The 27,292-nt window shown below is 38.9% G+C and overlaps 2 protein-coding genes across 8 annotated transcripts in view; one reads left to right on the top strand and one right to left on the bottom strand.

The window, feature by feature from the left end:
• Nucleotides 1-1,237: 1,237 nt before the first annotated feature.
• On the top strand, nucleotides 1,238-23,194 carry LOC116719061 (sodium/potassium/calcium exchanger 1-like). 2 transcript variants are annotated; one of them, XM_032561421.1, is made up of 11 exons: nucleotides 1,238-2,205; nucleotides 10,576-10,746; nucleotides 11,028-11,136; nucleotides 13,620-13,673; nucleotides 14,018-14,068; nucleotides 15,673-15,750; nucleotides 18,477-18,604; nucleotides 19,411-19,674; nucleotides 19,816-19,905; nucleotides 20,119-20,285; nucleotides 20,577-23,194. In XM_032561421.1, exons 1-11 carry the CDS (start codon nucleotides 1,270-1,272, stop codon nucleotides 20,821-20,823), a joined length of 2,295 nt encoding a protein of 764 aa, XP_032417312.1. In that variant the 5' UTR covers nucleotides 1,238-1,269; the 3' UTR covers nucleotides 20,824-23,194. The 2 variants fall into 2 exon arrangements, with proteins under 2 accessions (XP_032417312.1, XP_032417313.1); XM_032561422.1 differs by lacking the exons at nucleotides 13,620-13,673; nucleotides 14,018-14,068; nucleotides 15,673-15,750.
• Nucleotides 23,195-23,926: 732 nt separating this feature from the next.
• The window catches only part of LOC116719060 (C-myc promoter-binding protein-like), a 71,375-nt gene continuing 68,009 nt past the window's right edge, over nucleotides 23,927-27,292 (bottom strand). For all 6 annotated transcript variants that reach the window (XM_032561414.1, XM_032561415.1, XM_032561417.1 and 3 more), the window contains 3 exons: nucleotides 27,062-27,224; nucleotides 26,921-26,985; nucleotides 23,927-26,553 (listed from right to left, as the gene is read on the bottom strand). In XM_032561414.1, the coding sequence (XP_032417305.1) occupies nucleotides 26,417-26,553; nucleotides 26,921-26,985; nucleotides 27,062-27,224 (365 nt within the window). In that variant the 3' untranslated portion in view covers nucleotides 23,927-26,416. The remainder of the gene's footprint in view (nucleotides 26,554-26,920; nucleotides 26,986-27,061; nucleotides 27,225-27,292) is intronic.

The following is a 27,292-nucleotide window of genomic DNA, read 5'->3' as shown; positions in this document are numbered from 1 at the left end:
TTTTAAAAAATAAATCGGACTGTTTACATGCATTTTTATGTATTTTTAATATAGCATAAAAAGTTGTTTAAATTAAAAGTCTGCCGAATGTCAATTTTTTTGTCCGATTAATCGTAACAATAACGATAGATGCGGTAATCATAAGAATAACAATAGATGCGATCTGCAGCAATAAGTACGTGTTTTAAAAACAATACATTCATAGTTTTACATGTTGAAAATGTAAATTCTAATTATCTCACTTTAGCTTTAAAAAAGAAAACATCCTTCAAACTTTTACTCCACACACAAAAAAGAGATTTTAGCGTAACAGGAGTCTGTTACTTGTTTCTCCTGGCAGACCGGACAGAAATATGTTTTATCGTTTTGATATTAGACATCATTCAATGAGGCAACACCTGGTGACCACACCCAGCCCGACGCGCGGTCTCCTCCGGACCACCATTGCGCATCCAGCCGCCGCTGGCAGCGCATCCTCCTGAGGGAAGGGGAAGGTGAGAGGCGCTTCTCCTGATCTAATCCGCTTAGCGGCATTATGCTGAGCTCCGGCCAAGCCCCGACAGCCGCTGCGCCCTTGTAGCTGCCCAAAAGCCCGAGTCAGCATCTCTTGCATCTGAGGCGCACAGCTGGAGGGGTCGGTCCGCGGCGGAGAGGAGGCCCAGCAGCCGGCGGTAGCTGCAGGTAAGCAGACACAGACAAAAAGCCGCTTCGTGCTGATTTTTAAACATTTTATTAAAGAAAAAAAAAGACCGATAAGAAGAATGGTGAGAAAAACTGCGTCATGATCCGCGATATTAAACCCGACTCTCTGCTCAGCTGTTCGGCTTTCATCACTTTCTGCACATGAAGTCTCCTGCTGTTGGCTGCAGCGCAGCAGAAACAAAAAACACCAATTTGAACTCCTTCTGCATTATAAATGTGCTGTTTTAACACGCGGACCGCGTCCCACTGGGCTCATGTTTCGTGAGAATCCGCAACCTGAGTGATTATGTAGCCATAGCAACAGGTGGCTGTCTGCATCCTCCATCAACCCCACCAAAAAAAAAAAAAAAAACACTCACCCCTCTGCCTCAGATCGACACACAGAGAGGGGAACCCGCACATGCTGATGGTGGTTTCTCTGCTCTCAGTCCTTCCCCAGGTTGAAAAGATGGAACCCCCTCTCCTCCGTCCGTGGATTCTTCTCGCCACATAACGGCGCTGGAGCCACCGCTGGGGGATAGCAATGCACCTGACCTAACTTCCTGCAGGGACTTCGGACGCTGAAGCATGCAGTCGCCCCAGCGGAGGAGGCTGAAGCGCAGCCGCGTCCTCTTCTTCGTGTCGGGCGCGCTGCTGTGTTGCATCTATACTCTGAGTCTGAAGACCAGGCAGTCTCCAGCCCCCGGCAGGACTGATGCCGGGGGCGGCCACGGCGCCCTGGAGGTCAGACTTCGGGAGGTGAGGGCGCCCAATGAGTCGCTGGAGAGCACCATGCCTCCTCTGGTGATGGTCGTCAACAGGACGGATCTGGAGCAGTGCGTCTACGTGGATCCCCGACTTGCCAGAGCGCCTCCAACTCCCCCGCTGCTGACCACCACGGCCCCTCCTCCTCAACACCCAACCCAGCCCCCGCAAAGTCAGGGGGACTACCCGGAAGACATCTTCTCAGTGGAGCAGAGGCGCCGAGGGTGGGTGGTCCTCCACATCATCGGGATGACCTACATGTTCGTTGCCCTGGCCATCGTCTGCGACGAGTTCTTCGTCCCCGCGTTGGAGGTCATCGCTGCCAAGCTGAAGATCTCCGACGACGTGGCCGGGGCCACCTTCATGGCGGCTGGCGGCTCCGCCCCGGAGCTCTTCACTTCCCTCATCGGGGTCTTCATCTCCCACAGCAACGTGGGCATCGGCACCATCGTGGGGTCTGCCGTCTTCAACATCCTGTTCGTGATTGGCATGTGCGCCATCTTTTCCCGGGAGATGTTGCACCTCACCTGGTGGCCGCTCTTCCGGGACGTGACCTTCTACATCCTGGACCTCATCATGCTCATCGTCTTCTTCCTGGACAACGTGATCTGGTGGTGGGAGAGCGCGCTGCTGGTGCTGGGCTACATGAGCTACGTAGTCTTCATGAAGTTCAACAGTCAGATTGAACAGACGTTCAAAAGCCAGCTCAGCAAACACGTGAGCATCGTCAAGGTGTGGAGCACTGCCGAGCCGGAGAAGGTGAGTGGGCGGCAACTTTCCATCAAATCTGGGTCGGAAGAGAAATTCGGGCTGGTTCTGTAACTGTGTTACCATAGAATTGTACAAATTGAAATCACAAAAAGGAAATTACTTAATGGAAACATGCCAATTAAATATATAAAGTTTTGTGTTAGGATGAGGTGGTTTTTGGAAGCTAATTGCACGTGATTGTTTACCAAAGATTTCGCGCATGCGCACAACGCTGGAGGGCAAAAAGGATTCTTTTACATGTCATTCCGTGAACTAAATGAAACCTGGAGATGTAGGTATGATTAATTCAGTGCTCTGCTCCATACCGAAGGAAAAATAAACCATATAAACCGGGAAAGAAAAACTCAAAACCACTTTTTTTTCTCTCTCTCTCCGCATCGGCTGCGCTTCTCAGACTCGTTGCCATAGCAACTGATAACGCCAACGGGATTCAGAACCAAAAGATGCTCAAAACATTTCCCACACTAAGAACATTCAGTCCGTGGCAGTATTATGTTTTTAGGCCTGATGTTTATTTTGCGATTATTACCAAATGATCGCTGTGATCGATTAGCTGCTATTAGCTAATATAAGAATAGTTAGTTTAAACAGCTGATCTGCTGATTTTCTGTCAGAGTTGGTGTTTATGTCGCCTTTTGTATTTTTTTTTAACTGAACCGAAACAGAATTTCACATTACATCTACATGTTGAGGTTGTCAGAGTCAGGCAAGAATAATTGAACTGAACAGATAATCTGCATCGTCATCCGGATGAATCCATTTAACTTTTTCTCTGCAGTGAAGAAGTTTAGAAATCGGGTAACATTTCACCAACTGGAATGATGATAAGTCGGCAAGACTCTCTGAACGTTATGTGTTAATTAAATTATACTAAACATTTGAGTCACTTTTGGCGTTTAACTGTTATCTTCAAGCTTAACATAAACCGGAAGCCGTCATGTTCGACTGAGCAAACCTGATTGCTTTGCTCAAAGCAAAACAACCGTAGCGCCAATAGGACCGGGCCGGACCAGGCCGGGACCTGCAGTGCATAAAGGCTCTTTGCACTTCTGGTCCATGAATAACGTCTGTCCATTCTGGCACATCCTGCATCAACCCAATCCCGTCATATACCGTATCATCCAAGGGCCTGGCGAGTTTCTGACGCTTGGTGGGTTTTCTGATCCTGTGGAGTTGCTTCCTCTTTTCTGCTTTTCAAGATAGATGAGTCGTCTTTAACCCAAAGATTTTCAGAAGCTGGTGTTTCTGACCCATCACAGCGATGGAGAATCATGCATTGTTGACAGCAATGTGAACTATTTGCCTAAATATGGTCAGGTACCAGCGGTGACCACTGAGGTGTGCTACAGAGCATTCGTCATGTCTGCCAAATCTACTCCTTCCATGTGAGTGCTGTACTCTGACACAAGCGTTAGCATGGCACCACTTCTTCCTGCTCCTCAGAGAAGCGTTGCACTTGGCCAACAGCGTCGACAGAAACATGGGGACTTGCATCGAGCTCAGCATCGTTGTCCACACGGAAGTCAAAGCTGCCTTTTTATTTTATGAGAAGATCTTTGTGATCTTCCAGTTTGCATCCCATCAGCTGGTTCTTCCTTATGGTCCCAGGCTTCTGAAACACATTGGTGCTTTCAGATGCAAAACATTAGTTAAAGTAGACAATATAGTCCGAGGGGTTTCTGCACAGCTGCAGCACAACATTTCCTCCTAAGCCAAACTCTTTGTCATCAGTTTGACAAACGCAGAACTCCCAGTGTGAACGATGAAGTCACAGATGCTGCTGCTCACACGAAGATTTTAAAACCTTGTTTCTTTAGGTCTGCTGGGTAGGTACTACCTCAGACCATCATCCCATCAGTTTCAACATTTAAGCGTTTGCTTCTCGTGTCGTCAAGGACAGGCCTGACTTTTGCCAATTGATCTTTACTGGAGATCATATTTTATTGGAAGTGAATCATTGACAAACATTTAAATCTTTTCAGTCTCTAATAACAATAGTAGCTACTATCAGTTCCCCAGTAATTCTCCACAGCTCGCATTCTTACCACACAGATGATGAGTCTCAGTCCAATCAATGCCTCAATGCTCCTCCCTCCCTCCCTCCCTCCTTCCTTCTTTCCTTCCTTCTCTCTCTCCTTCCCTTCCTCCCTCCTTCCTTCTTTCCTTCCTTCTCTCTCTCCTTCCCTCCCTCCCTCCCTTGCTCTGCCGAATTAAATCCCCACATGTCGCTTTCAGGTTTGTAACCTGACAAAATGCGGCACAACGGGAGTGAATACTTTTGCAAGGCGCCTCGATTGTTTCTGGACCAACTTCTGTCCTTTGTTGCTGGTTTGTTTTGCATCCTTTCATCCTCCGGACTCGGCTCGCTCAGACCCACTGACCGCGTTTGTGTGAAACCCTTTGAAGCTGAAGGGACTCCAGGTGTTCCTGCCGCTGAAAACGTCACTCTGGTTTTGTTGCAGTTCCTGAAATACCTACAGGGGCCCAATCTGATGAATAACTATTCAACACAGTCCAGAACCATATCTGCTGCAGAACCAACATCAGAACCAACATGGAGGTTCTGCCTGAAGAAAAACACAAACCAAAACGAAGATTTTTATTAGTTTAATGTTGAGCTTTATCAACAGAAATAATATATATATTTTTTTATCTCTCAATAACAAACAATTTAATTTAAAACTGCATTTTGTATAATTGCGAATTAGGGCCAAAAAAGACAGGAGAAAATTTCCACCAAAAATCTTAAGTCAAAAATTTGATAGAAAAAAAATTAAAAATTTTCTTGTTTATTTTAGAAAACCTAAAACTTTCTGGTTTTTTTCTAGCAAATTTCCACCTTTTCAAACTTAGAAATTTAAAATTTTCTTCTTGATTTCTGAAATGAATGTAAAAATCTGAGTTTTGTCCTAGGAAATTTTCATTTATTAAAGAAAATTTATGCCTTTGAAAACTCAGAAGTTTCCTTGTTTTTTCTAGAAAATGTCAGAGGTTATTCTCAAAAATTCTGTTTCTTCTAACAAATTTGTGGCTTTTCAAATTCAGAAATGTTATTTTTGTTTCTAGAAAATTTCTTAGATTTATCAAGAAATTTCAAAAACATTTTCAAGCAAATTTAAAACAAAACAAAAAAATTTGGGGCGGAAATGCACTGTTAGACCTTTTATTGTAATTTTACAGTAACTTACTGGCAACACTGTTGCCAGCAAGTTACTGTAATTACCATTCTACAGTACCTTTACTGGCAACAGTGTTGCCAGTAAGTTACTGTAATTACCATTCTACAGTACTCTTACTGGCAACACTGTTGCCAGTAAGTTACTGTAATTACCATTCTACAGTACTCTTACTGGCAACACTGTTGCCAGTAAGGCAACAGTACCCTTACTGGCAACAGTGTTGCCAGTAAGTTACTGTAATTACCATTCTACAGTACCTTTACTGTTATGATATTTCACAGTTAATTTTTACTGAGAGTGTGCTTTACAGTTATAACTGCATTACTGTAAATGTAGTTTCTAGTATAATACAGTAATTGTATTTTATAGTAAAGCTGGTCTACTGTAAACTTGTTTCACAACATAATGTCAGAGTTTTACTGTAAATTAAAGTTTACATTTCTTTAAGATAAGAATATTTTACCATAAACCGAAAAATTTCATAAAAGAAATTTTAGTCCAAGTACTGTGAATAACAGGTATTTATTTTCAGCAGATTTGTAGAAATAAAATCCATTTACATATTCGCAATGTCATAAAAAACAATGTCACAATACAATATAATGTGCTGTAAAACAACAAAACCATAGAACACATTTCCTACATCAGAAGAACTTTTATTCCATTCGTCAAACAAAATCAGTGGGATCCATCTTGTGGAAGCTGAACTGTAAAGAATAAGACAGACAATGTGGGAGGTCATGAGATGGTCAGGAAGTTATCTACATTTTCAAATCGACAGGAAGGTTGACAAATTAAGCTGAAGTGACAATGTTCAAATGCATAAAATCTTTGTCATAAAGCAGCATTAAGTTGATAATTTGTTTTAAAAAAATCAATTGGACTGAAGTGATAATAGAAGCTGCATAAAGAATGAGCAGGACTGGCTTCACTTCAGGTTTTTGGATTGTTTATGGCAAAAGCAGTCAGTCAGTCTTCAGTAATTCAAAAGATTGCGTACTACAAATGTCCCCAAGGGGACGATGAAGTACAACAATCTTTTTAGTCATTTTGTTGGTGCTGACGGATTACTGCAAAGGTGTGCCTAATAAACTGAAAACTGCATAGTATAAAAATACACCACACTTAAACGACTACACACTTATACATTTCTGTGATTTATTAAGAGATGCAGCGACATCCACTTTTTACCACGGACACAGAAAAGATGCAGGCTACTCTAAAGGGCTATTGTGTAGGAATCACATGGCATTTATAAATAATCATTAAAATCATATTAAAAAGGCTAAAGTAAAGTCAGAGCATGCAAGATAGGAGGAAAAGACAACAAAATAATAAACATTTACATTTGGTAAAATACTTACCTAGTTGGAAGTCCTCCATTCAAATTCAGCAAGTTGTTGGAAGAAGGTGGTGATCCGGGAGTTGACACTGACTACTTTCTTCTTGACAAGACTTCCCGTCTTGCGGCTTGTACCGACTTTGGCTGTGCATTTGGTACCAACATCTGGATTGATCCTCACAAAGAATCTTTTAACAGAAATAAAATATATTAATTGTAATTTTTAATGAAGACGTACAATACAGCAATCAGCTATGGTTCTTCATCATCAGTCAAACTGTCATTAAATTTAATTAATAAATGGCTTGGTGTAGAGTACTTGCCATTGTATCATCTCCAGCGTGGTGGATGCTGACTCCTGATACTCCAGATTGAAGACATAATATGACCCAAAAAAGACAGCAAGGACGCTGGCAAAGTCATGTAGTTGCTCAGGCTGGAAAAATACCTTCTCCTCCATACTGACCATCCACCGGGTTGCAGACATCAAGCTATTTCCTAAAATAGACAAACCCTTGTCAGGCTAACGCTAGTGAGTAAAAGTACAGACTACCATAACAATTACATACATTGCTACGAAAAAATTATAGTGATAGAAAATATTCCTCTTACCAAGCATGATTACCCTTGGTGTAGTGGGTAAGGTCATTTCCATTTCAACAGACATCTTGGTGGAAGATACCTTTAAAACATAAAAGGAAAACTCTCTTAAATATGAATTACTGGTAGTAATTTATATTTAAAGGGCCAGTTCACCCAGATTACAACAGGTTTTTGAGAACCTCATCCCGGAGACTAGACTAGATTTTACCCCTACATCCTGCTACCACTCTGAAACAGCGGATGTGAATGACAGTTTGTGGGGCTAAATGCATTTTTTAAAGCATTACATTCCACAAGGGTTCAGTCTGACTTCTGCAATGGCGGTGACTCCTGTGCATGTGGGACCTGAATGCAGAAAATGTTCTGAAGGAAGCAGGACATTGCTCTATTCCACATGCAAACCGATAATTAGCTGTGTGTTGATGTTTCTTCACATGACTACAAAATTCTGTAAATTCTGAAGTACAAATGCTGCAGAATTTACACCTGTACATAGTTGCACCTGTTAGTACTGACTTAACTTTAAATTTACAGGAGCATGGTTTAAACATGTGAACAGTCCTTAGGTGTAACCAGGGTTGGAAATTAACTTTTTTGTCCACCTGCCACTGTGGCTGAACCAACTCAAAAAATAACAGAAACTACTTTAATGTTTTTCACCTTTGTCCTCATTTACAGACTCTTATACACTATGTTGGAGATGTAATGGTACTTTAGCAGGCTAACCAGCTGTAGCAAGCTCAAAGTTATAGATTAGGTTAGCTGCTCCTCTACATTTCCAGACTATTTTGTGGCTTCAAATATGTTTGAAGAGCTGTCTTTTTACCTGTTGTCTTGTCTTTTGAAGAGTTGAAGCTATGTTAGCAGTCAGCAGGACAGAACTGCACAGCCACTTGGAGGGAAAAAGCTTAGGAGTTAAATAAAAAGGTCATCTGAAGAAAAGAAAAAAAAGAACAAAGTTAGAAATTCATCCTTGCTGACCTACATAGCTAATCTGCACTTTTAACATCTGCAAGATCATGGTTTAAACAAATGAACAGTCATTAGATGTAAAAAAAAAAAAAGAGAAGGGGGGGGATCAATTATCAGTTAAGGTTATATTGTTCGACAAAGGATGTAACAACAATGCTAACAGACACTCAGCACTGAGCTCATCTCAACCCAAAGCCGCCCGAGGAAGATTAAGCGGTAAAAGTCAAGCTAAAACCTTCGGCGGTAAAATTAGCACCTTTGCTAACGTTAATTCCGAACCAGCTCAAAAAATAACACCATCATATTTTCCTTTCTTTCACCTCATTTACAGACACGTAACTTATAAGGTTGCAATATGCCAGTTATATAAAACACCAGAGTTAGTAAAGGTAACGTTATTTTACCAGGCTAACCAGCACAAACGAGCTCATGCTATAATGCTAAGTTATAGCATTATAGCATGATGCTATAAGTTACGTTAACTCCATCTAAAATGTACATTTCCAGACTAGGCTTTGGCTTCAAACAGTTTTCTAAGAAGTGGTTTTTTACCTGTCTTGAAGAGCTGAAGCAGTGTGAGCCCACAGCACGGAGACAGAGCTGCACTTGCACTTGGAGAGAAAAAGCTTCGGAGTTTAAAACAAACGTCATCAGAAAACAGTTGGAAGCGAAGCCACGCTTGATGACGTAGCTAGATAAACTGCATGTTAATGTTAGCTAGGATGTGAAAAAAACAAAAGTACATGCTCTCTTTCTGCCTTAAAAATATGTTAACCACTAAAGGAGTAAAAATACAGAAACAGGGAACCACGATGAAGCAGCTATGATGACCGTTGGAAATCAAATATAATTCTTACTGTATATTATAAGTACAGCACCACTACTGTAATGTGTAAACAGTAAATTACTGCAAATTCAAAACATACAGTAAATTACTGTAATACTATGTACTATACCCATAATGCAATGCAAACTACAGTAACTACTTGTAAAGATGTCTTATGGTAGGGTGACCAAACGTCCGTATTTCCCGGGACATGTCCGTATTTCACGTCCTGTCCCGGGCGTCCCGGGGTTTTTTTAGAAAGTGAGGAAATGTCCTGTTTTTTAAATTACCTTCATTGGACCATTATATTTACAGGCACTAGGGCACTGCGCACGGCCCTGCGTGTGACGTAATCCCTGAGCCGCGTCAGTGCGGGCAGCCCTGTTCTTAATCAGAAGATAGATAGCGTGGCTGTCAGTACGAAAACAACATACGAAAGCGCAAATGTATGTTTACCTACTATTTACAAAAGAGTTTCCCCGTTTTCAGACCCCCCCACCCCCCTCGCTACAACGTGTCCTGGTTTTCCCAACTGAAAATATGGTCACCCTATTTATGGTAGTTTTACTGGGCATTTTGTGGTATTTAACTGTAAAAAATACAGCAAAGGCTAACAGTGTATGATGACCGTTGGGAATCAAATATAATTCTTACTGTATATTATAAGTACAGTACCACTACTGTAATGTGTAAACAGTAAATTACTGCAAATTCAAAACATACAGTAAGTTACTGTAATACTATGTACTATACCCATAATGCAATGCAAATTACAGTAACTACTTGTAAAGATGTCTTATGGTAGTTTTACTGGGCATTTTGTGGTATTTAACTGTAGAAAATACAGCAAAGGATAACAGTGTGTACTCGTCCCTTTTTCATCTACATTGGCACTAATGGGGCGTCGTAATTTTGTGTCTACTTATCTTTACTTGACTAATATTTAAATAATGTGACAAACAGCAGCAAGAATCAGGAACAAGCGAACACTTTCACACCACTAAATTATTTACAGGCTGCTCATTTGTTTCTTTTAAATATTTAACAAACCAAGCCAGTTAAATCTTAATGAATTCATGCAGAAGAAACACCATGGGATGCAGGAATCTAATTAGGAGGCTTCAGCAGTTCAGCCCTGGTGTTTTAATGCAAAACATTTTCACACACAACACTAATTGTTTAAGGAATATTCCTTTTGTCAATAGGTTGCAAACTGATGTCCTTTTTGTAAGAAATGTGTCTAAGTCTTGATGATTTAAGGTTCAGGTATTTTTCTAGGTGTAGAGAGAATTTTCTCCCCATAATGCATGAAATCATAATTTAAAAGCGGCTTTCTGTCTTCATTCAGATGTTTTTTTATCTGATATTGAAATCAGTTTGATCTAAAACAGCTTTCAGATCAGCGCTGTGTGTGTAACTGAAACTCTCTTTTCCAGGACAGTGAAGCCGCTCCTCCTCCTCCTCCTCCTGCTCCTCTTCCTCCTCCTGCTGCTGATCCCCAAAAAACGGAAAACAAACCGAAACCTGAAGCTGCGCCGGCTGCAGCGGGAAGCCCTGAGCACAACAACCAGCAGCCAGAAACTCAAGAGGACAAAGATCGGCTCCGGGTAAAACTAATCCACACCCTGAATTCATTTTTTTATCATGTTTGGCCATAAATAAAGCATAAAAAAACTAAAGTTAAGGCACAGATAAACACCTGTCCTTTACATTATTCTTTTACAATCTGTTTTCAGAAGGTAAATAAGGGAATAATGAAATCTGACTTCAAGGAACAGAGATTAATTCTGAATCTGCTGCACATCAGGCTGATTTCGTCTCGCAGGCCCTCACTGCTTCAGTGTTTTCTGAAAGTTTCGATCCTGACCACGTCTCTGCTGACCTGCAGGTGCGTCCAGTTTTACAGCGAGGTGGCAGCTCGGCGTCGCTGCACAACACGTCCCTGAGGAGCACCATCTTCCAGCTGATGATCCACACACTGGACCCGCTGGGAGAAGGTAGATCACACTGGTTTCTGCTCGGTTTGAGACCGAAGTACCAACAAAAGTTTCTTCACTGCAGAAACACAAAATCTTAGTATTTTTGTCTATTATTGATGCAAATGTCTTAGAAAACTTGAACGTGTAACTTGGAAAAAATGTGTGATAAGTGAAATAATCTGCCAGAGCAACTAGTTCTTTTTCCGTTAGGAAAAGGAATTATTGACTTGAAACAAGCTCCTATATCTTGCTAAAAAGTTGCTTGTAAGTTAGTTTTGTTTTATTTCAAGTATAAGATATTTGCACTAAAAATAAACCAAAAATACTTCGTAATATTTATTTATTATTTATTGAAAGACAGAGACTTTGTTAGTTTTCAACAACGTCCTTCAGCTTTTTCCCCCAGAATACTTCTTTTTTATTTTTTTCCTTTGTATTAGCAAGTTTGTGTTTAATACTCAGAGTATAGAGTTATTACTATACTCTGACATCTAGTAATCAAACTTTACTCTATGTCAGAGGTGTAAAACTCATTTTCATTTCGGGCCACATCAACGTCATGAAGGTTTTCAAAAGGCTCGTTATGGCAGGATGTGTTGATAAAACAATATTTAAAACTGTTAAAACAGCATAATTTTCTCTATTCGATGAGTACTTCCTAAAATTAATCAGTATTTAAAGTAGATTTACTATGAAAAGTTTAGAAAAACGTGCTAAATTTACATTTTGTATGTTTTTGTACTTTGGTTCTGTAAAGCTTCTAAAAACAACCACCAGCCGTTTCTTGGCCATAAGTTGATGTTTTTTGGTGTCTGGAAAATTAACCGTTTCAAAAACTTCCGGCATGTCCGTCACAAATCAGCAAGCGCTGACCGTTACCTAGCAACCCCAGCAAAGCCCAGACCCGTTACCTAGCAACCGCAGTGGAACTCTGTTCCTCAGATCACTTCATTGATGAGAAAAAATGAGAAAAGTTTATTGTTATAAGTGAAATAATCTGCCAATGGATCTTTTTTCATCAATATTTAGGAGTTATTTACTTAAAACAAACTCCGATATCTCGCTGAAAACGTTTCTTGTAAGTTAGTTTTATTTTATTTCAGTGTATGAAGATATTTGTACCAAAAATTAGACCAAAAATACTTGGTAAGACAGATTTTGTTCCTTTTCATCAAACTCCTCTTCTTTGCTTGGATTGCCAAGTTTGTCTTTAATACAATAAAACTTTAGGTGTATGTATATATTTACGGGCTTACATTGTGGGAAAACTTAATCAATAAATCTGAGCAGCAGTCACCGTTTAGGATCATCACAGAAAGAAAACAAACCCTTAAATTTGCTTCCTAACTGCAGCTCATCACGCTGCCGGTGACTCAGCTCTGACCGCGGCCAGATGAACCGGTGCGACCTTGAGCCTGTCCTTGGACTCGGCGTGCCGCTGTTCCCTGCTCCCGCTGCGCTGCGGCCACCGCTGATCCTTAATCAGCTTTACAATACAGGCTAATAAAAGCTGGATAGGAGCCGGCGTGGCGGTAGCTGTAACTCTGGGGAACCAGCTGAGTCCAGCTCTCTGCAGCTGGACCGAGGAGTTTACTCTCCTGGATGAATAAAAACTGACCCTTCAAATTTGTAAATCTGTTTTGCTTTTAGAACTCAAAGTGAGCATACATTTAAAGTTTGATTCTTTGTTTTCTTAAAGGTGACTTATTATGCTTCCTTTAACAGGTTAGGATTGATGTATTGGTATACAAAACATGTTTGTTGCATTTTTCTGCACAAAATCATAATGGCTGCAAACAGATGGGCAATAAAAGATTTGTACATTTTGAAAAGCAGAAGTAGAGCCTCCTGCACAACCAGGAAGAATGCAGCAAGTGGTTTCTGGGTGGTAAATCAACAACAGAACACTTTTCCAGCAGCCATTGTACAGAACATACAGTATAAAAATAACAAAATCAAGAGAATTATGGACAACCCTGACCTTCCTCTTCATGAGACTATTTTGGTGAAACAAAGTGTCTTCAGTCAGAGGCTTCTTAACAATCTCTGTAATACAGACGTCTACAAGAGAATCCATCACGATCTACAATAACTCTTTGAAGACTCTTAATGAATTACAACAACATTTAATTTCCCTCTGGGATCAATAACTTTTGTTTTTGAATTTGAAAACCAGCTGACCAAACATTCTGGAGCTCCTCTTGGGTTGCTAGGTAACGGCACTGGGCTTTACTGGGGTTGCTAGGTAACAGGCAGTGCCTGGTGATTTATGACGATACATTCCAGAGGTTTTTGAAATGGCTCATTTTCCAGACACCAAAAAACTTGAACTTATTGCCAAAAAACGGCTGGATGTTTTTTAAGTGTTGGTCTGTTTTTAGAAGCAGTAGAATCTAAAACGGAAGTATAAAAACATGCAAAATGTAAATTTTGCATAATGGTTCTCCTTTAAACTAAAACCTTTTGGGTTGTTTATGCCGTGTCGTACCTGTGGTTCTTAGAAGCAGCCCTCCGGGGCGCCGCCAGAACCGGTCGGCCAAAGAAAATCACAGAAGGTAAGAGCGGCGAGACGCTACCTGGTTGTGCCGTTTCTCATCGTGTTTCTGTTGTGGTTGGCAACTTGTCACGCTCACTGCCGCTTCGTGTCGGGAGAACAGAGAGAGAATTTATTCAAACTAAAATAAACAAGATAAAAATGTACCACATGTCAGGGTTATGTTTGTAGTACTTTAGTAGTATTAATAGTAGTAGAGAATACACAGAAGTTCTGCTCATGTTTCTAATCTTTGGATTCTTGGTGCCAGCTTCATTTGTGTCCATTTTATGTCTGAAATGTATAAACTGAAAGTTGGAAGAGCAGCTTAAGTGGTTGATGATTTCGTCTATTTCTGCCAATCAGAAACGTCCTTTAATGGTGATGTCAAAGGGGAGGGGCTTGTGCAGAAGAAAGGTAAGCTGCAGAAATGTTGGCGGCGTCTTTGTTTCCAAACTTGGTTCCATCATGTTTAGTCTGGTCTTTCTAAGCTCTTCATTGTGGAAAAGTTTTAACCGCCTCCTATTTCTTGATGCCTTCATCAGAGGTTCTCCAGGCTTTTTGAAGGTTTCTCCTCATTTTCCTTTCACCTTTGGCTGCGTTTCCATTTTCTATTATGCTTAACCTTAACGGACAGGTAAACTCCTGATGACACTGTTGCTGTTGATCCTAAAATTTTTAGTTTGAAGCAAGCTTAGAGCTAAATGCTCTAAGTTAAATATTTAGTTTGAAGCTAAATATTTCACTTACTATCTAATTTTTACTTTATAGCTTCGTGCAGCTTGTAAGCTAAAAATTTATCTCCAAACTAAATATTTAGTTTTCTATTTAGTTTGGTTCCACACTAAATATTTAGTATGAAATTAAATATTTAGCTTGCTAAAAATGTTTAGTTTGGAACTAAACAATTAGCTCCTCAATAAATATATAGTAAGAATATTTAAACTTTAGTTTGAAGCTAAATATTTAGTTTGAGGCTAAATGTAGCTGTAAGATACATATTTAGCTCTAAACTAAATGATTAGTTAGCAAGTTAAATATTTAACTTTCTACTTTTGTGATTTAGAAACAGTGGCCTTTGTAAATGAATGATGAAAATATGACTTTGAAGAATCCCTCCTCATTTCCTTATTTTGTGACAGGATAAACAACCCAAATTATTGCTGTTAATTTTCACAGCAGTAACTTCATAAATGCCACCTCAAACTTCCAGGACAAAAATCCTCTAAAGCTGATCTACAGGCTGGGCCACAAGTTTCCATACAAAGAAAAAATAAACATTTGGGACTCTGTGTAATCGCTGCACGTCTTGGAACCACTTCATGGTTGATCTGCAACATTTCCAGTTTTCTGAAACTTGCAAATAAATTTTGCCCAGTGTCGTGTCGTGTGTGATGCTCGTACCATGTTTTCTGTTAAAGCTTCGTGCAACCATGCAACTGCTTTCCATTAGTATAATTTCAATTCTTTGCTCTTTTGTCAAACGCATCTTCTTGGGTATCTGAAATATTTCTTTTATATTTTACATTCTCCTTTGTATGGAAACTTATGGCCCACCGTGTAGAAGGTTGTAAATGACCTGCAGGAAATCTGGAGAACTGCTTCTTTGGAATAATTAAATCAAATTAAAAGTGCTGCTGCTGTAAATAGTTGTGGTTTGCATGTTCCCGTGTTTGGCTTCGTGTTTTCTGTCCTGTGGATGCAGCTCTTCTTTTGCTTCGAGGCTGTCGTGTTCCTGAAGTTTACAAAAATGAACCTCAACTGCAACAACTTCACACGGCCGTTGCATAACTCCATTATTTGCTGGTTCTCGCATGCAGCTGGCAGACATGTGGGCGGATGACTCACTTTATCCATAATGAATTCAGCGCTCGTGTCTGATTGAGGCTCATTACTCTGGTTGCTGTGTGTCGAGGTCAAAGATTCGGTGAAGTGGTCACTCTGAGCAGCTAGTGGAGAAAGATGGGGGATTCTCGCCTCTCTTGTTAAGTTTGTATAAGTGACGGTTCTCTTAATTGCAGCAAAGAACAAAGTAAAACCTCTGGATGTCTCGGTGACAGAGAAACAGCAGAACAAGTCACATCACCGCCGCGCTGAAGGTGAGTGAGGCGCAGCTGAAAATCTGACCGCTCTGTGGGAATAAAAAAACAAAAAAACAGAAAATGAAAATCTGACATTTTATCAGACGGGCTGAACATCAGGGAATAACGTGCTAGCTGGCTGCTTGCTCATGTTGCCCATATCAGAAACTGCCACTGGCCACTGCGCCGTTACCTAGCAACCAAAGCTGAGCTCCAGTATGTTTGGTCAGCTGGTTTTACCACTATATGTGCTGTACAATGGCAGCTGGAAAAGACAAGTGTTTTGTTGTTGACTTACCATCCAGAAACCTCTTACTGCATTCCTGTTGGCTGTGCAGGAGGCTCCACTTCTGCTTTTCAAAGATGTATGTTTGTATAGTTGTGCATCTGTTTGTAGCTATTTGCTCCTGTGAGTTTAAACGTTGCGTTGGGAGGCGTGGCCATTAGCAGCTTATTTGTTTTTAAAGTGACAAGACGCCCTAAAACAACTCAAAATAGGCAGAACTGAGCAGACTGAAATCTCATTATCTAAAAGTGATTTTGTGCAAAACGTGTAATGAACACACTGCAAAAACACAAAATCTTACCAAGTATTTCTGGTCCAGTTTATAGTGTAAATATCTTAGTTCAAGTAAAAGAAGATAAACAAACTTACATGTAACTTTTCAGCAAGATATAAGAGCTTGTTTAAGTAAATAATTCCTTAATATTGATTTTTAATAAAATACTAGTTACATTTGCAGATTATTTCACTTATATCAATATAGTTTGCATGCTATTAAAATAATCTGTCAGTGGAACTACTTTTTCATCAATATGGGGAAAGTATTGACAAAACAGGCTACTATATTATGCTGAAAAGATATTTGTAGTCTTATTTCAAGTGTACCAGAAACCAGACCAAAACTACTTGGTAAGATTTTGTGTTTTTGCAGTGTACGTTTTTAGGGCCCATAGACTGATAAGCTAACAGGTCACCTTTAAGATGCTCTAATAACCCCTTTTAGTCCAAACACCGACAGGAAAAGTATTAAAGTCGGTTGATTGAAGAATGCGGTGAAATCCTTCCAGATATGACATCGGTTCTGTTATAAATTAAAATTTTAAATATTTCTGTGAGACACAGCTGAAGGAGGGCGTCCTCTACAATCAGCGCTGACTCTTAATCTCTGTGTTCCTGCATCACATTACGCACTAATGAGCTGCTTCAGACTCAGAGCTGCGCGGCAAAGACGCTTTGAGAGGCCTCAACGAGGCCGAATCAATCAGCTCCCCGGGTTAACATGCAGATGGGAGGCTCCTTCAGAGGAGAGTGTTTATCTGCGAACACTCAAATCTCTCCCACTCCCACTCCGTCCAGCCCACGCAGCTCAACGCCACAAATACGATCTGCTTTACATCAGAGGGAAGAGCAACTTCATCTCATCTGGTTTTCAAGAGAACTTTTCAGGAGTTTTATTGACGTGAAACAGAGCTGCTATCAAACAGTGGAGGAGAATGGTCCTCTTTTTTCAGCTTCATGTTTTGGTTGGCAGAATGTTGCTGATCAGTTTGCAGACGTTTAAAGTTTATTTTGTTTTGTCTTAACTATAATTTAATGCAGTTTATTTACATAGCGTCAATCCACAACAAATATTGCCTCTGGGAAAAAACGTTAATCCAGTCATACAGATTCCAAGTCAAACTGATTCTAGTTTTCTAACAATGCAGTTAAGTTCAGATTATTATTCAAGATTTTTGATCTAGGGAAAATTAATATTGATGAAAAAGTACTTGTTCCACTGGCTGATTATTTCACTTTTAACAAGACATTTTTCCCATTTTACAAGTGAAATAATTTGCAAGTGTAACTTTTTAATATTTTTTTCAATTATTGACTTAGCTTAGAAAATAAGCTCCCTAATCTTGCAGAAAAGTTACTTGTAAGTTTGTTTTGTTCCTTTTAATTGCACAATTTGACATTTTGTAAATAAATTTGCCTTTAGAACTGCTGCAATTTCGAAAAACCTTGTTTTTTGATTAAATGTTTTGCGCTAGGATGAGGTGGGTTTTCTGGCGGAATCAAAATGTATTAATTTTGTAAAACTCCAAAGGAAACACTTTCACATCACACAGGTCACATGATCAACAACAGGATGTTGCCACTGGCAGAAACCACGATGAGAATAACAGGAAGTAGATGCAGGATGACGGAACAACTTTTCACTTATTCACGTGTGATTTTTAATTGCGTTTCTTATCTAATGGAAACACCTCAATTGCTAAACTTTTTCAACATTATGAAGTATTGATAAAGTTTTGCTCTCATTTTGTAATGGAAACTCATTTTGATGCAGCCAAAACAAACCCACCTGATTCTAGCACCAAAATTTTTTATCAACAAAACAAATGAAATTTTTTTTTTTCAAAATTAAGCAAATTTATTTTTTAAATGTCAAATTGTGTCATTATACGGTCAACGAAAATGCAGCTAGCTTCCTCTAGCAGAGAGACTTGGTTCAACACTGACAGAGTCTGGGGTAATCTGTTGACAGCAGGAAGTCAGGGACTGTTTCCCTTTTGAGATTGCTTAAATGTTTGGAGGTATAGTCGGTTCACTTTCATTCCTGCAGAATCTGCAGTGTAATTTCTGGTACATGTGCAGCTCCTGGAGAGGTTTCACACTGCTCCAGCTTTTAGTTTAAACTGCCAAAATAGAGCCATGTAGATGACTGACTTTGTCTGTTTTTTTGTCTGCTTTTAAGATACGGGTCACAAACAGAAGTCAGAGCAAATTGCTTCTGCTGGAACACCAGGGGGCGCCGCAGCTCAGCCGTCCACCTCGCAGCCTCCAGCAGAGGAGACTCCGCAGAAAACCTCAGCGGAGTCAAAGGCAAGACTTTTAAAATCTTCTGGTTCCTTTAGGTAAAACACTAAAGGGCGATTTAACACCATCACTTTTCATAGAGTTTTGCTCAAAAACTTAAATTTCTGTGGCGCTGTCTTTGTGCCACCAGTCTGAGTGCTCAGATAAGTTGTCTGAAATGTTAAATCACTAGAGCTGAGAATACTTTTTTATGGCTTAATCCTTCGTAGGTCAAAATTAATGAAACATTTCTTATAAAATGCTGAGGCGATGGATGAAAACTAAAACAGTCCAGAAAAAAATCCCTGAATTACCTTCGAATAAACTGAATAATTGTTATCAGGACTGCGTTAAAAGATTACTGTGTTAATTGGAAACAAACCAGAATAAAAAATTAGCAGAAGATGAATCAAAATATAAAACAGTCAGATTAACAGATGGAAGTTTTCGTAGCACATCCGTAATTTTTGGTTTAACAGTTGAAGGCTGAATGAGCGTTGTTGCTGTAAAACTTAATGAGGTTGTCGAGTTTATATTTTAAAAGCAGAACGGCATGAAGTGCTTTTTTCTCCCCAAAGCCGGAGTCTGTTTGGACTGTTTCGCCGCCATCTTTCTTTCTGTATCAAAAGGCTCCGCTAACAAGGATTACCAGCGGCGCCCTCTGCTGGACGGTTGCCAAACTACAACACTGAAAGAAGATCTCAGCGGGCATTATTGGTCGATCGATTGAAACTCATTTTAACCTCATGAGCCATTAATTGACAGTAAATCATAAGAGGACTTATTGTTTGCATCCCTAGTCTGGTTTCTGAGAAGCAATCTTCTGTCTGCAGGCAGCAGAATCAGCTGGAGAAACTGGAGGATCGCAGGACAGCGCCCAGGAAGATGGTGGCGAAGACGAAAGCGGCGACTCTAGTGAGAGCGAAGAAGAAGAGGAAGAAGAGGAAAACAAAGAAGCAGAAGAACAAGAGAAGGAAGAGGAGAGCACGCCGTTGTCCTTGGGGTGGCCCGACATGCCGCGGAAACAGGCCACATACCTGTTCCTGCTGCCCATCGTGTTCCCGCTGTGGCTCACGCTGCCGGACGTCCGCAACCCGGTGATCAATTACTCTTCATTTCAATCATCACAACAGTTGAAACTTTCCTAAAGCTGGATTTCTGTTGGTTTTAATCTGAGTCCGTGACAGATTTTGTTCAGAGGCTTTAGGTTTTGAAAATGTTAACAAATCGTTTTCCAGGCGTCCAGAAGATTCTTTATCATCACGTTTATCGGCTCCATTCTCTGGATCGGCATCTTCTCCTACCTGATGGTGTGGTGGGCGCATCAGGTGGGTCCGTTTTTACTGAATATGAACAAAAGTGCTGACCTTTAAAAATAATCAAGTGTTAATAATTGTTGGTGAGTCCTTCATATGCGAACAAGCAGCCCAATCTCAATTGGGTTTTAGTGAATACTTTGACTAGGCCTTTCTAAGCCTTCATGATGTTATTTTGAGCTATTCTCTATAGGTTCTTGTTTTTTTTTGTGTGTGTGCTCTCAGGTAGGCGAGACTATCGGCATTTCTGAGGAGGTTATGGGCCTGACCATCCTGGCGGCAGGAACGTCCATCCCAGACCTCATCACCAGCGTGATTGTAGCTCGGAAAGGTTTGGGAGACATGGCCGTCTCCAGCTCTGTGGGAAGCAACATCTTCGACATCACAGTTGGGTAAGAGGTCCATTAACTGGAAGTTCAAAATAAAACTTTCCAGTAAACAACAGACCTGTTCACTGAAAAATGTTTGGTTCTGTGAGGTGGACATTTCTGACTTTCAAAAGTCTCAAATTTTCAACTTTTCAAACCAGAAAATGTAACAGGTTTAACATTTAAACCAGATGGCATGTTTCTATTGTGGCTGTGATTTCTCAACAATAACTAGAATGAAAATTAATTTCTGGTAAATAAAAGCATGAAATCGTTAATAATCGACTAAAGCGCTCCTGCCCTGTGTGGTTCCAGCCTGCCCGTCCCCTGGCTCATCTACACCGTCATCTACGGCAAGCCGGTGGCGGTCAGCTCCAACGGCTTGTTCTGCGCCATCGTGCTGCTCTTCCTCATGCTCCTCTTTGTCATCATCTCCATCGCAGCCTGCCGCTGGAAGATGAGCAAAAAGCTGGGCGTCACCATGTTCGTCCTGTACTTTGTGTTCCTCATCCTCAGTGTCCTGCTGGAGGACCGCATCCTCATCTGTCCCGTCTCAATCTGACGGCAGAGACTGCCTGGACCGGACTGGTTCTGAGGGATTTATGTTGGGTCGGAGGGTCTACAAGTTTGTGCAGAAATATATCAGTTATCCAGATTCCCTCATTATGTCTCAGTCCCACTCAGCAAGAATAAATATAATTGTTATATTTACAGTATTTATGATCTGATCCTTCAGAAAAGCAGCAGAACAATAATCTATAACTTTGCAGTTTCTAGATTTCATAGATATTGGCTTCTGTTTGTAAAGTTATAGTCTAATATTAACTGCAATAATTTGAGTTATTTAACCCATCAGAAGAAAAAAAAGGGATTTAATTTTTGTCATTTCTCCATGTTTACACATTCAGAAATAAACTAAACATTTAGGTTGGAACTAAACATTTAGCTCCATACTAAATATTTAGTTAGCAAGTGTGACAGCATGTTGAGGTCATTGTAGATAGAAAAAAGGAAGACATTTCTGGCAAAGAAAAAAACGTTTTAGATGAACACAAGTTTGAGATTTTTTTTTTTCAAAATTCAAAACATTTTGACTTTTGAAACTCACATTTTTTTAGATTATTCTCAAAATTGCTTTGTTTTTTGGCGGACATTTATTCCTTTTTATTAATTTACAGTGGCCCTAACACCTCCATAGGCAAGCTAAATTTAGTTTGAGGTTAAATTCTTAGCTTTCAACTACATATTACGCTAGCAAGCTAAATATGTAGCTTACAATCTAAATATTCCTTAGCATTAGTTATTCGCTATAGCTATCATAATAGCTAGAACATATATTACAACAATTGGTATAGTAAATATTTCTAAATATTAGCTATAGCAGGCAAAGTGCTAATTAGCTTGTCGATAGCCGGAAGTGGACTACCAAAATAAAGCTGGGATTTTCGAATCTTTAAACTTTTGCTGGCGTGACTAACTCGCTTTAATGTAGTTCATGTCACTTTTTCCCCTCTTGACATGTGCAACATTTCGCCTTAAACATAGGACGAGTCTTTTTAATGACAATACTTCTTCTAGAAATGAGCACAGCGGGTGTTAGGAAAACAGAGCTTTTATTTTGACAGCTCACTTCCGGTAAATGGTACATGAAGTAGCATATTAGTTAAACATTTAGCAGAGATAAACGTAAATATTTGTAGTTTGGGTTTCACACTACAAATACTTAGCATAGTAGCTAAATATTTAGCTTGCTAAATAAATGGTTAGTTCAAAACCGACTTTTTCTATCGTGACAACAGGCTAAATAACGAATTATTGCCGTTAATTTTTGACCCCATACATAGCGCCTTAAATTACTGCTGGATTCCTAGACTGTACTTTATCTACACTGCAGGTGCCAGTTTAATGTTATTTAGTTCGATAAAAACTCAAAAGTCTAAAAATAGCTGCCAGAATATACCTTACCTGCGGCAGGATCCAATGTTTGTTGGAATTTGGGTGGCACATGTAGAGAAATATAAAATAAAAACAGTACTTTTGACGCACCTTATCGACATCTCGGCTTGTAAAATATGTGGCACCAATGCTTCTAGTAACGACCACAAGATGGCGCTCATTTACTGTTAGAAAGGCAGTTACATCGTCAGAGAAGGAAACTCCAGTCAGTAAATGTAGTTTTACTAATTACAGATCCTCATTTTCTTCCAAGGTAGCAGTATTCCACTTCCTGTCCTTTTATGGCATTTGAAGTGGGAGAAAATGTTTATTATTTACACATAATTGTTAAATAATTGGTAAAAGAGATGCAGAATAGCTTATTCTGACTCAGATTGATAAAACAAGATAATTTAGAGGAATTTCATGAACTCTGGTTTATTGGAGCTGTATTTTTTTTTCACCAGGATGAAAAGACGCTACAATAAAAAAATTATTTAAAAAATGGTGCAGCAGTTTGAATATATGTGGATTTTCTCTAATAGAAAACAATACAGTTAATGGTTAAGCTTCTAATAACAGTGAGCTGAAAAATTGTACAGGTTCTGCAACAATCATTTGAGATAAAACCAATAATTTTATGATTTATCGATGCAGAAAAATCTGATATTTATAGGAAACCCACCATAAATCCAAACTTTTGCACCTTTTTTTGTTGAATCGTTCCACACTTCAAAACATTTAGATTCTCTGTGAACTATTTCTGACCTCTAACTTCTGTTTGTTCCTGTTTTGATGTAAAAGGAAGAAAAGTGTCGTTACCTGTGCGTCAGATCGTCGTAGCTGTGAGGAAAAAGTTGAGCGTTTCCCTTTGTCCCGATACTGTCGTGTTAAACGCCGTTTTTGTTCTTTTTTTTTATCAAAATGAATGCAAACATGGATAAATTTTAAAAAGTGTGAGATGGTAATTCCATGCTGCAATAAATTATTTTTTTTAAGAGTGACTGGTATATTGATTGGTCAAATGTGAGTTTTGGAAACATTTTTAAATCTTAACTCAACAACAAACTTTTGTGTCTTTAGGACAAAATCAAATATTTCTACAGTTTCTTATGTGATTATTTTAAATCGTGCTCTGCAAACCACTTCACTGACATTCACCAATTTTTATTTTTGGTGAGTATGTGAAGGTAAAAGAAATGGATGGAAATGAATCATAATTTATTAAATTTAACATAAAACTAAATTTTAGAACAAATTAAAATTGCACTTGAATAGATATCAATAAAACATTAGGTAGCAATGAGCTGAGTTTTTACTTTTTGCACTGAGCGTTAAATATCATCACCTTCCTGAAATAATGGCCTACGTTATTTTTTACCAAACGTGATTAAAAAAAATAAATAGGACATTTTTTTTTTTTTGGTAAACAAAAAAATAAATAAAAAAGGCTATTATTTTATGAAGGTTTGATTTGCCTGAATTTTTTTTTTTTTACTGCATTTCGCATTAAAGAGTGACTGATAAATTTAAAGCCAGAGTTTTTTATTTTGAAATTTTAGCATAAATTAGATTTAATTCTTAAAGTTATAATTTTCTTGTTAAAATAGAATCTTGTATCAGTAAAATAATTGAGAAAAAAAAACATTTTAATTCCTAAAAGATTCACCAATTATGTTAATATTCAGTGGTAATTCTTCTACTTTAAAAAAATAAAGACAAGTCAACAGTGAGTGTTAAATGGTTTTATTTACAGTTCCAGTAGCTGCACACAACCTTCTACACCGGTAAAAGAACCTGCTGCTAGAAAATGTGATTTTTTAATTCTTTGTTTTACAAACAAAACATTTATTGACTTGGTTCTGGAAAAACTTTTCTTTTTCAAGCAGCAGAAATCCCGGTTCGTCAGGTATTTGTTTTCTGGTAGGTTTAAAGTGCAACTTGTTCATTTTTTCCAGTTTTGGTCTCTTCCGCAACATTTGGTCGACGTTCATGAAACCCTCAAGCTTAAACTCGGGAGTCCTCCTTCAACCAAATCCACAAACAAACATTTATGTGACTCCAGGTCCAGAACTGGGACCGGTACCGTTCATTAACAAACATAAGATAAAATAAAAACACTGATAAGGTGTTAGAATCAAGTTCTGTCCAGTTCGTTTGGTTCTTCCCAACAGAATCTCATTTAGTTTACAACTTCATTAAAGTAAAAATATCAGGAAAGTTCTGTATCAGAAATATTTAAACATCGTGCCTTAGCAGTGATCTTTATTTTTTAGCCATTGATAGATTTTGAGCAAATTTCATGTTTTCTAGCAACGACGACCGGAAATTTAGAGAAAATTAGTTTTTTTCTCTAAATATGAGCAAAGATCTCACACAATCTAGAAAAATCTGATGAGAAAAACCTGAAAAAGTTTGACTTCATTCACTGTAAAAACAAATATTACAAAGTGTCTTTGATCCGGTTTCTAGTGTAACTATCTTACAACACTTGGAATAAGACAAAAACTAACTTACAGCCAACTTTTCAGATTGATTTAACTCAATAATTCCTTAATATGAAATAAAGGAAGTTCCACTGGTAGATTATTTCACTTATAACATGACATTTTTTAAATGAAATAATCTGTCAATGCAACTAATACTTCTTTAATCAATAAGGAATTATTGCCTATATTTTTCTGAAAAGTTTGTTGTAATTTCTTTTTGTCTTATTTCAAGTGTGTGAAGATATTTGCACTAGAAGATGGACAAAATAATCTGATTTTTTATTTTTGCAGTATTCAATCTTTTAAAAAATATTTGAAAATTAAATTAAACATTGAAAGGATTTTAAGAACATTTTAATTCCACGTAAAGAATTAAAGCAGCCTTAAATAAAAAAAATCTGGATATTTAATTTCAGATGTGAATTTTAGTGTCAGTCAAGTTAAACTTTTTGTGAAAATGACTGAAAATATTGGAAATATAACTGTAGAGCAACATATTCTTTGAGAATTTACAATTTGGATGCAAATTTTAATAATTAACTCTTGATGAATATCAAGAGTTTGTTGAGCTTTTAGAAAGTAGTTTTGACCAAAATAAAATTTTAAGTGATTTTAAAAATAAACTGTATTTTAACCTACAGTCTACAAAAACTGGGTAACATCTGGAGTATTTTCATATTTTACGCATTTCTGCTCTATCTGCAAAAACACAAAAACTTACCAAGTATTATTTAGTGCAAATTTTTTAGTACACTTGAAATAAGACAAAACTAATTTACAAGTAACTTTTTAACAAGATATTGGAGCCTGTTTTCAGGAAATTATTACTTAATCATGAAAAAGTTCAAGTTTCACTGCCATTATTTCACTTATTACATTTTTCCAATATAAAATAAACTCTTATGTTTTACTTAAAAGCTTCTTTTAAGGTAGTTTTCTCTCATTTCAAGTATAATAAGATTTTTGCAATAAAAACAAGACAAAAATATTTGGTAATATTTAGTTTTTGCAGTGTGTCACAATGTCTGTGTTGTACTTCCAGGTTTTATATTTAAACTCTGGACTTGAGAACTTTGAAAACCAGAAAAACCAGAGGAGTCCTGATGATGACGCTCCGTTCAGAAGGTGACTGACAAAAAAGGTTTTAAAACAAACCAAACAGAAACATCATCTGGTTATTATGGGAACATTTCAAGTTGTATATGAAAGTAAAATCTAGATTTATTGCTCCTCTCTCATCGAGTCAAGCAGCCGGTTTGCTAGGTCTCTTCTGAATAAAACAGAGAAGTCACTGAATGAAACATCTATGTCGATGTTAGGCATGAAATCGTTTTTAAAACAGCTGCTTGGTGAACAAACACGGCTTTTAGTTACTTTTCTTTTTTGCTGTTTTGATGCAACACGAAGCGGGTTTCCTTCAGTCTGCAGGCGAGAGCGGTGAGTTGCAACAGGATGCAATAAATAAAGCTAACTTTGTACAAATAGAATTCAAGTTAAAATATTGCTGCAGTTAGTCTCCATGTGATTTATGATTACACAATATAAATGCTGGATTAAAAACCGGCGCTTATTTACAGGGGTTTTTTTTTCTGTGTATTTTGGTTGGATTTCAACAGAAACAAGGCGAGGTGCTGGACGAAGCCGAGGGTTACCACGGCAACGGTCCAGTCCTGCTGCGGGTTCCTGAGCTGGAGGTGAAGCGGTGAGGAGGAGGAGGTGAAGGTGAGCGACTCACAGGTAAGGCTCTCCGAACGTCCGGCGGCACTCCATGACGCCGGCGCCCGGAGGACGGTCACAGTTATGGGTCAGCCTGACCAGCGGGGGCAGCAGGCGGTCGTACGCCAGCTTGTACTCACGATCGAAGGCGTCTGACAGGAAAAATAATTAAATTAGTAATGAATGAATGGATGGATGGATGGATGGTTGGTTGGTTGGATGAATGAATGAATGAATGAATGGATGGATGGTTGGATGAACAGATTGATAGATGAAATTAGATGAAATTAAATATCAATAATTGAATACTGTTTGGGTTTTTGATGGATTCCATTTTAATAATTTAATCAGATCTTTTATTGCATTGTTTTGATCATAAATCGATTGGTGAATTCCAACTATTGATTATTGGCTCTTTGCCCAGAGAATCTGGATCAGTTAATGAGTCCATCAAAAACATGATAAATTTAATATTTAGCTCAGAAACTGAAACAAACTGAAGGTTAAACTCTGACTCACCGATATCGATGTTATCTTTTCCCAGCGCCACCAGGGACAGGAAGAGGATGTCTCTGTACAAACTCCTGACAAACCAAAACAAAACCCATCATTCATAACGTTACAGCATCACTGGAGTCCAGCGGTTTGCCTGACAGTGACCTTTGGCGTTTGACCCCCAGCATCCGGTCCAGCAGCTGCAGCAGCTGCGCCATCGGCCGGCCGACGTCGTTTCTCTGGATGCTGCGCACCACGCCCTGCAGCAGCTCGTCCGTCAGAGGCTTCTCCTCATCCGGGACCGGCCGGGACAGAGGGTAGCCCACGTCTACACAGAGACAGACAGAGAGAGAGAAAAAAGAGAGATCAGGAGCTTCTTGCTGTAGTAACTAGTTA

The sequence above is a fragment of the Xiphophorus hellerii genome, chromosome 4 (genome assembly GCF_003331165.1).
Source record: "Xiphophorus hellerii strain 12219 chromosome 4, Xiphophorus_hellerii-4.1, whole genome shotgun sequence".
NCBI classification, from domain to species: Eukaryota; Metazoa; Chordata; class Actinopteri; order Cyprinodontiformes; family Poeciliidae; genus Xiphophorus; species Xiphophorus hellerii.
The sequence above is the reverse complement of the archived record's forward strand: the minus strand, read 5'-3'. Positions and strand labels throughout refer to the sequence as shown.

What these genes read in the sequence shown, in the direction of transcription:
- LOC116719061 (XM_032561421.1), top strand. Translation starts at nt 1,270, where the DNA reads ATGCAGTCGCCCCAGCGGAGGAGGCTGAAGCGCAGCCGCGTCCTCTTC. An exon ending in GCCAAAGAAAATCACAGAAG is followed by an intron (nt 13,674 to 14,017) that starts GTAAGAGCGGCG and finishes TCTGCCAATCAG; the next exon opens with AAACGTCCTTTAATGGTGAT. An exon ending in ACATCACCGCCGCGCTGAAG is followed by an intron (nt 15,751 to 18,476) that starts GTGAGTGAGGCG and finishes TCTGCTTTTAAG; the next exon opens with ATACGGGTCACAAACAGAAG.